The 9,684-nt window shown below is 44.2% G+C and overlaps 1 protein-coding gene across 3 annotated transcripts in view; it reads left to right on the forward strand.

The window, feature by feature from the left end:
• Eogt (EGF domain specific O-linked N-acetylglucosamine transferase) overlaps positions 1-2,640 on the forward strand; it is a 37,758-nt gene extending 35,118 nt beyond the window's left edge. For all 3 annotated transcript variants that reach the window (XM_048438436.3, XM_085686774.2, XM_048438437.3), the window contains one exon: positions 462-2,640. In XM_048438436.3, coding sequence (XP_048294393.3) covers positions 462-608 — 147 coding nt within the window. In that variant the 3' untranslated portion in view covers positions 609-2,640. The remainder of the gene's footprint in view (positions 1-461) is intronic.
• Positions 2,641-9,684: the final 7,044 nt, after the last annotated feature.

The following is a 9,684-nucleotide window of genomic DNA, read 5'->3' on the forward strand; positions in this document are numbered from 1 at the left end:
AGTCTAGTAATTAACATGAGAGCCACTGCTGAGTCTCAAAGATACAGTGTTCGTCTCTTAAAAACTGAGGTGTATTTTATATTTGCAAATTGGAGAAAACCTCCATATTGTTAAAACAGCTTACATCAGATTATATATAGCAGCCGCCAGCAAACTGTAGCTCTGTCGTATAAATCTGGCCCATCCATTGCTTTTGTAAATAAAGTTTTATTGGGAGCAGCCACATTTGTCTGCATATTGTCTGGTTTTGCTTGTGCATTTCCTTGGCAGAGCATCTGTGTCTTAGAACAGATGTTGACAGTGCTGAATATATTATTGGGACCTCTGTGGAAAAAGCTTGCCAACCTCTGTTGAATAGCATAAGTTAAAATAGTTGCTTTAGCCAAAGTAAAATGAATTCATTTCTGTAGAAAAGACACACCTTCAGTGACTTTGGGTTTTGTCCTGGCTTGTCTCTGCAGGGGCACCATCCAACGCTGGGAGAACACCCGAAATTTACCAATTACTCTTTTGATGTAGAAGAATTCATGTACCTTGTCCTTCAGGCTGCAGAGCACGTTCTGGGACATCCACAGTGGCCATTTAAGAAGAAACATGATGAACTGTAGAAATGTTAAGTTTGTTTACGAGCAGGGAGTGTTTAAACACCCTCACATCTAGACTCACGATCAAAGGAGCAAACAACCTGTCATAGCCTACTGCAAGAGGAAACATGACTTTTTACTTCTGAATATAGCTCAGGCTGGCCGTGAACTAACAAGCATCTGAACCTCCTGTGTTCTGGGATTACAGGTGTATACCACCATGCCTGTCTACAAAATTTACTTTTTCTGTTGAAAACATATTTTCAGGATATTTTGTCTTTAAGTGTTTCGTGTGTTTATTGTGTCATTGCTATTTACTGATAGCAATAGTATTTTTGCACTGAAAAACGTTACTTTTATAGTTCAAAGTTGGACAGGTGCCCCTGGTGTCGCAGAGCATTCCTGTTGGAACCAAAGTTGTCAGCTTAATCAGCTTTAGAATCTGTAAGTGTGTTTGTTAACTCTAACGTGCTTCTATAGTTCCAGAATCTTCCACCTTGTCGTTTATCTACTTGGTTTGGTATTTTCATTGTCTGTTCATAATTCCGGTTGTAGACCAGTGTTTAGTCGGCTTCAGGTTATGTGCATCAGGAACCTGAATCAATCATGCCGTTGTATTGATTTGTGCCCACATATCTCGTTTCAGCCATGCTCTCCCCTCATGTAATGGCTGTATTAATAAGAACCCATCAGAACATTCTGCAGTACCATCTCTGTAGACCCAGTAGATCCACCAGCCGTGAGAGCATCACGTTGACATGGCGTGAGGTCGTCATTTCCATCAGGCAAGCATTTGTAAGCACATACAGATGTGCGCATCTACCTCTGGCAGGATGAAAGCAGTCCCGATAGTTGTAAAAATGCAGATATTGCAAAATGGCCACATGAAGAGACCATTAAAAAAAAAAACAACCAACAAAACGAACAGTAGAGCTGTGAATGACCCAATCAAGATGAAAAGACTCAGAAAGTGGCACTGTTTAAATGGGGTGCCTGAGCAGCCGGCTTGTCCTTGAACGGCTTCATGTCTTACTGTTGATGAGCATCCGGCTCGGCAGTCAGAAACCATGGGTTTGTTCTACTGTACAGTGTGATGTTTGCATCTTATTAACATTTGAGTCGTCTCGCAGAGAAGCTGCTTTTCTTTTTTTACAGTGGACTAAACAAATCACAGCCAAGGATTTTATTTTTAAATTTTAGAGAAGTGAGCCCCTCCCTCCTGAAAAAAAAAAACCCAAAATATTGGTAACTGTGCCTCCTCAGAAGTTTTCTGCCATTTGCTTTCAGGGCTCGGTAACTGAGCTGTAGACTTTATTTATTAAAATATCGTTAAACAAAAGAGTGACCCAGTATAGGTGAGACTTCTGTTTGGGTTTTAAGATTATTTGGAAAGAATTGTAACTTTAGGAACTGGTAAATGACAGAGTTGCTGCTGTTGTTTGTGTGGTGGCGGACTAAGTGGTCAGTAGGAGGGGCTGTGTTCTACAGGAAAGGGTCTCTAAGAAGGAGCATGTTGTCCGAGTCATGGAGGGTAAACATTCGAAGATTGCCTCTGGAAAGTCATTTGAATTTTCATCCTCTTACCTCATTTCAAGCAATACAGGGACCCATGCTTCCACAGACTACCAGGAACTTCAGGAACTGAGAACAATTTCTTAGTAAAACTATATTTGGCGTGGTTGCGATGTCACAAGCCTTTAATCCCAGCCCTCGGGAGGCAGAGGCAGGTGGATCTCTGTGATCTCAAGGCCAGGCTGGTCTACAAAGCAAGTTCCAGAACAGCCAGGGCTACACAGAGAAACCTTGTCTCAAAAAACCAAAAACAAACAAACAAACAAACAAACAAAACAAAAAACTATATTTTAAGATTTTGCAAAGACAGAATATATGTTATATAAATAAGAAAGTTGTTTAAAATTTTAATTATGGGACTAACTCTTATCACATTTTTTTGTGGGAGCAGAAGATCTTCGAATTGTAAAATGTAGACATAACTTTTTATTACGTCTGTAAGGACATGCATGGCTGTGGAATAAAACTTTATATTTTATTTAAATATCGGAACATCTTAAGGGTTTTCTATGTCTGAATGTCATATCATTTGCTTTAAAAACAACCTGATAGCTTGTACATGATTTTAAAAAGTAATTAGCTCACTGATGAAGGATTCAGCGTAATCAAAAATTATCTTACATTTATTTAGCAGCTATTTTTATCTGATGCTTTCACAAATGTGGACCCGAACAAACCTTACCAAAATGACGGGAGGATGATGGCTGCTGATTTCAAGATCAGGTCAGATGCTATTCAGTGACGTCCCTGAAGGTCCTGGGTCTTGTCCTTCCGCAGCCAGATCTCCATTGCTTCTCTTGCTTACTCACGCAGTCGACACTGGTCCAGCCGCTACTGTGTACCAGTTACGCTTATAGCCTCAGGGAAGACAGTTTAGGACCACGGAACTTAGGTTGTGCTAGAGAAGATGGGCATTAAGCTACATTGATATAGAACACAGTGTTCTAGACCCTGGTACTGTTGTGGAGAAAGGCCAAGTAAGAAAGGAGTGTGGACTCTGGAGTTCAGTGGAGTCTTGTGTGGTTCAGTATGGGGTTCTAACTGAGGGGGTGACACTTGAGTCTCAAAGATGAGAAGGAGGTGAGGGATGGAGGTTGATTGATGATCCGGCAAAGAGCGTGCCAAGAATACAGAACAGTAAGTGCCGAAGTCCTGAGGCGGAAGCATATGTATTGAGTTTGGGGAACAGCCAGTGTAGCTGGTGTGGTAGAGGAGACAGAGTTTCTTAAAGGATGAAGCCACATGTAGATGCCAAGGCTCTTGGCTTTCCATTCTGATGAGGCATAGATCATTGATGGATCTACATAAAGGAGTAAAGACCTGACTTTCCCTTGGCTGTTGTGCTGACAGCAGGTAGCAGACAGATGTCTTAGGTTACATTCTCTAGGTAGCAGACTCTGGGATGAAGGATTGCAAGTTGGTGGTTTATTGTGTGTGGATTCTCATGGTCAATACAGGTGAAGTAGCATGGGGTCCAGAAAAGGCCAGGACTGGGCAGGGGGAGACATCACCTGGAGGTAAGTAGGTCTTCAGGGGCATTATAGAACCCAAAATCTTTTGCTGGGCAGTGGTGGTGCATGCCTTTAATCTCAGCACTCGGGAGGCAGAAGCATGGGGATCTTTGTGAGTTTGAAGCCAGCCTGGTGTACAGAGCGAGTTCCAGGACAGGCTCCAAAGCTACACAGAGAAACCCTGTCTCGAAAAACCAAAGCATAGCAAACAAAAAGAACATAGGAGCTTTCAGAGAAGTCCCAATGGAGGCAGGAGATGTCATCATTCAGGTTGGGGCCACAGAGGTGGAGAATAGGGAAACCTTGACCAGGATAATTCCCTCCAGCTGGAAGAGTTATTAGGAGAACATGCTAATCAACCCTCCCTACAACCTGGAGGCTGAGAGCCTGTCTGCAGGGAGAAGGAATGGCACATAGTGCAGCTTCCACGGCCAGCGAGGGCAGTGTGTAGGCTGGTTCCATTCTCCTATCAACTTTCTATTGGCCAGAAGTTTGATTTTAGAGTTTTCATTACATGAAGATTTCATTTTTATTTGTTTAAGAACAGAACATGTGTAGAAAACACCATGAACTTCAAACTGTAGATTGTCAAGGGTAAGGACAGTTCTTATTTTAAAGCGTAATTATCATTTCTAGTGTAGGGACCATACTTACTTGAGCTCTGTTGATTAATTAATCAATTAATTAGTTAATTCCCCATTCCTACAACCTTTCTAAAGCCCCCAAAGATCATTCTTCTATATGTTTAAACAGAGCAGGGAAAAAATGTGCCCAAAGTCACCAGGCCAACAGACAGTTGAATGTAGAGGTTTTCTTGTGAAGGGATTTAACTGGAGATGCTTCCACAGAAGCTAGGTAAGGAGGGAGGGCGGGTGGAAAAGTTAATGGGGAACAAAGAGAATGAAAAATGTCCTAACGTTTCTTACAGTTGCCAAGTGGTTTTCTTTGAAGTATAGACAATGCAGAGAAAATAGAAAACTGTTTTTCAACTGGAAGTATGTCAGTCAGCTCAGGTGTGATCACTGCATTAGCCACTTTTCTCATGACTGTCAAAATACCCTGCAAAGGCAATTTAAGGAAGGGATGAAGAAAAGGCTTACTTTGGCCCAGAGTTCAAGGATGCCTCCTTCATGGCTGGAAAGTCACAGCCTCAGGAGTCTGAGGCAGCTGGTTGCGTTGTCTCACTACTCATGAGACAGACACTGGTGAGGGCTGGTGCTCAGTGCTCAGTATCCTTTATACTTTATACTTTGGGGTCCAGGACCCCAAGTCCATAGAATGGTGGTGCCCATGTTCAGGATGGGTTTCACAGCTCAGTTGAACCTGCTTAGAAACACCCGCCTAGATGCAACCACAGGTGGATTTTCACCATTATTCTACATCCAGACATGGTAATGATGGGGAGCCATCACAATTGTCCTGGATCGGAACCAGTGATTTAAAACAACCTCTGGGGAAAGGGAAGTAACTCAGTTGGTACAGGGTTTGTCTCAGGTGTGGTGATGCACATCTGTACTGTCAGAAGTTATAGGCAAGAGGCTCAGAAGTTTAGGGTCAACTTCAGCTGCTGAATTTGAGGCCAGTCTCAGCTACGTGAGACTCTGTCCTAAAAAAAAAAAAAAAAACAAAAAAAAACACCACTAACAACCAAACATGTCAACCTTTCTCAAGCATGGGATGCTGCTGGAACACTCGAAGACCACTCTTTTCCAGGACACATCAAAAGATGCAGCCATCATTCTTAGACAAAGAGAGAGAGAGAGAGAGAGAGAGAGGGGGGGGGGGGGGGAGAGAGGGAGAGAGAGAGAGACTGATCTGATTTGAGCATTTGCTCAGTCTGCTTTTATTGTCTGTGGGCTGGTGTATCTAGTGACCACGAGGTGGCAGTCAAACCCTTCCAAATGGCCATGGCCTCTGGGTCCTGTGCTGGTTGTGAGGTTCTCATTCTTCACTATAGGCTTCTGAGCCTGGAGAAGGCCTGATTCCCACTATGGAGTGTGGGGCTGGTGCGGGTGGTGGATTTCATTCCTTAAGTGAGCGAACCTGCAATCACTGGGACAACTTACAGGATGACAGGGGAGGTAATGGCGATGCCTTTGCTGCTGCCAACATTTGCATATTGGCAATATCTCCTCATCTTGTGAAGGGACAAGTGCTTGGTGCCCTGGAAGATAATTCTAGGGACAGAAACTGTTGGTCAGGATGCAGGCTGGAAAGCCTGGGAGTTTAACTGGGGTCTGAGCTCTGCTGAAAGCCCATATGTAGCATGTTAATATTTCAGTTCCACTTAGAACCGAAATTCTTTCTTGTGCGGTCTTCTCGTGGGCCTCACTGCTATTTGTCTGAACAGAATTCTGATCAGATGAGTTCTGGGCCAGAAATCCAAGAATTATAGAACATAAATTGCTGTTTAGTGAGGTGGGGTGCTAATATTGAGACCACATGGGATGACCGAGTGCAGGTCTCTCCAAATATGTGTTAGTTATTTGTGTCATTGCTGTGACAAGCTATCGGACAACAGCGCATTGAAGAAGGAAGGAAGGAGGGCCCGTTTTGTGTGATAGTTTGAGAATAGGCTTCATCACAGCAGAGAAGGCAGAACACGAGGCGGCTCCTGGTCACACTGTGTCCCCCTTGGGAAGGAGCAACACTCAACTGCTTTCTCCCGTTTATTAACTTTGGGACTCTACCCACATGCAGGCCACTTCCCTCCTCAGACAAATCTTGTAGACATATCCACACGTGAGCTTCTGCGGTGGCCCTAAATTCCATCGATTTGACAAGAACTGGTAACCCCTACAAAGTGTTCACTTCATTTAATTCTCACAACTTGGTGCTCCAGATTGGGGTCTGAAAGACGCGGCAGTGGCCTTTCACGGTGTTTCCTCTTACATGATTTTGTTTTGGGCCATGTTCATATCATGGTTTTGTTTCCTATCTGATTCCAAGATGCACTTCAGGAGCGTATTTATTCATCATCAATGTGGATATGCAAGTTAGAGGGTCTCAGGCTTCTAGAAGACGGGGTACTCTGTGACCTTGGTTGTCTAACACTATGGAGCTTTTGATTAAAAAAAATTTCTAATTATGTGTTTTCTGGTTTCCTTTCTGTTGCTGCGGGAGAAACAACACACACACACACACGCACACACACACACACACACACACAATCCTACAATCAAAAAAGCTCTTGGAGAAGATAGGGTCTACTTATATTTATACTTACAGATCACAATCCATCATTGAAATTAATCAGGGCAGAAACTTCTGACAGAAACTCAGGGACAAGAACCATGGAGGAACTCTGCTTGTTGGCTCACTTGCTGTTTCATGCTCAGCCAGTTTACGTGTACAGCCCAGGCCTACCTACCTACACTTGATGCTACCCACAGTGCGCCTTCTCCTATCCGCTATTAATCCAGACATGGCCACAGGCCAATCTATTCTGGGAGAACCCCTCATCTGAGACTCCCTCAGATGATCCAAGACAGTTCAAATTGACAGCTGATACTAACCATGGGGAGGGAGGTTGTGCTTGTGAGTGTGGTACCTGTGGAGGCCAGAAGAGGGCATTGTATCTCCTGGAGATGGGGTTACAAGTCACTGTGAACTGTAGGACCTGGGGACCTAGGGTTCTCCCCAAGAGTAGTGTTCTTAACCACTGGGCCATCTTGTTGTCCCTGGAGCTTTGATTTTCTTGTAAACCAGTGATGATGTATATTACATAAGATGGATTTAAGGAGGTAAAAAGGAAATAAATCTGTTTGTTGCTGTTGCACAGCCTGGTTCGGTGAATACTGTTATTATGTTGTGGCGCATGGATTTATTGCTATTTAGAGGAAAGACACCTGCGGACCATTTTAGTTCCGCTCTTAGGGCCTCTTCCAGGCCTGGCCAAGCAAAATTTCTAGGGCACAGTTTAGCTGTGTAGATGGTTAAATGTCCCCAGGTGTTTCTGATTTAGAGCAAGCTGGGGCTGCTGGCTTAGGAGATATTGGCAAGCTCCTGGGAACAGGTCAGCCCATGCCGAGGTACCTTCCACTGGGTGTCAACCGGGTGACACCTGGGAAATGTTACCTCAAGTCAAGTGAAAAGGACTTCCTCTCTGGCACCTTTGACATACTAGTTGTATGTAGAATTGTGAGCAGGAAGATGTGCTATAGACTCCACACATTATTTAACATGGAGTCCTTGTCTTAAGGTACATGGTGGGTGGTGTGAGGGCTGCACAGGCGACACAACTTCCTTCTGGGGACAAGGACATCAGGTAGTGCCATCAGCATGAAGTTGCTCCAGTCAGGTGTATGTTAGTATATGCATGTATATACTAACTAATAGGTTTGTATGTGCATATATATGTATATGTGTGGGTGGGTATGAACATGTGTGCTTGTGTGTGGAAGCCAGAGCACTTTAGATGTTGTTACTCAGCAATGCCCTCCTACCTTGAGACAGGATGTCTCTCTGCTCTGAACTTTGAGGGCATCAGTTAGGCGAGGCTGGCTAGCCAGTGAGCCCCAGGCATCTACTTGTCTCCGTCTTTTCAGGGTAGGGATTACAAGTGCGCTGCCCTGCTTGTCCAACTTTTATGTGGGTTTTTAGCATTGAATTCGGGTCTTCACACTTGCAAGGTTTTGTTGATTGAGCTATCCCCCAACCCTCTGCTGCGTGTTACTGGTTGAATTAACTCAGTTGTATTATCTGATCCTTGTTGATAGGGTCAGGATAAATAGTTGAACCAAGACCTGGCTAATATGGAGGCTGTAGGAGGAAAGAGTAATATGTGGCTTCTGCTGGGTGTGGTTTTCATTTGACAAAGAGATTGATAAAGTCCTTCGGCAAAGTCCAGGATCCATGCACCCCTTTTGTATGGGGTCAATTATAAGCCACTTGTCAAGGACCCATGAGGCCCTTGGTATGTTCAGACTATGAACTGGGCAATCCAAATCAACCAAACAAACAAAAAAACCCATCCACTGATAACAGCCTCATCGGCCCTGGAAGTGTTACTATCAAACCACACCATGAAATAGACACCGACTGAAATTGAGGGTGCAGGATCTGAGTTGTCACACTCCGCATTTAATGTCATTGAGACTGATGTAGCTGCAGTGACATCAGGTGATTCAATCAGTAAGACTAGCATGGGTGAACAGGACATGGTAGCATCCTGAGAAATTCGCAAACTAAATTGCAAGGGTCCCGAAATGAATTTGAATCGTGCACAGTTTGAGGCAGAGAGCTAAGCTGGCTGCAGTGTTAGCCAGCGACACTAGGCTGATTTGATGAGTGTCCACTGGAAGACAATCAGTCCATAGGAGACGAAGTTAAAGGTGACTCTTGCAAGTCCCAGAAGCACACCCAAAGCTAAAGTGGTATAGACATGTAAATAAGGCAGATGACAGGCTAGAATGAGAGCAGAAAAGGGCTGTGTGGAACAGACCCAAGGCTAGGCAGCCAAAGGCCAGTATTAGCATTTGAAAGCCAGCACAGACTAGGAAAGGGGAGAGCGAAGAGAAGGCCTTGCTCCGCCCCTTGAAACCTGAGCACTGGAAAGGCAGGTGGGAAACGGCTGAAAAAGGAAAGTCAGTCCTAATTCACAGTAGGAGCACTTCCTCAATGATAGAAAAATGTAAATGCCCCAGAAAAATATCTTCGCCTATGGGTCATTTTTCAACATTCCGGGTAATATTCTACAACATTCGAGGAGGGAATTGACACGAGGTGCTTTGAGAAGTGTTTATGGACGGGCTCCTGGACGCGGGACTGAGGGTTTCCTCCTTCAGTTGATGAGGGTGTCACGACTTCTGCTTTCCTGTGAGACTAGAAGACGCAATGATGGAGCGCCTCCGGTCTTCGGTCTTCGCTTTGTCCTGTCAGGCATCTCTATGCAAATCAATTCCCCGCAGAAGCCGCTTTGTAACCCTATCATATTTACCTTTTACTTGATGCTATGCTCTGGTTTGCCTTGCTTTTGCAATTCAAATAACAGGGTATCGGAAAGAAAAGTTTTATAA

This window comes from Myodes glareolus, chromosome 3 (assembly GCF_982192425.1).
Source record: "Myodes glareolus chromosome 3, mMyoGla1.1, whole genome shotgun sequence".
NCBI lineage: Eukaryota > Metazoa > Chordata > Mammalia > Rodentia > Cricetidae > Myodes > Myodes glareolus.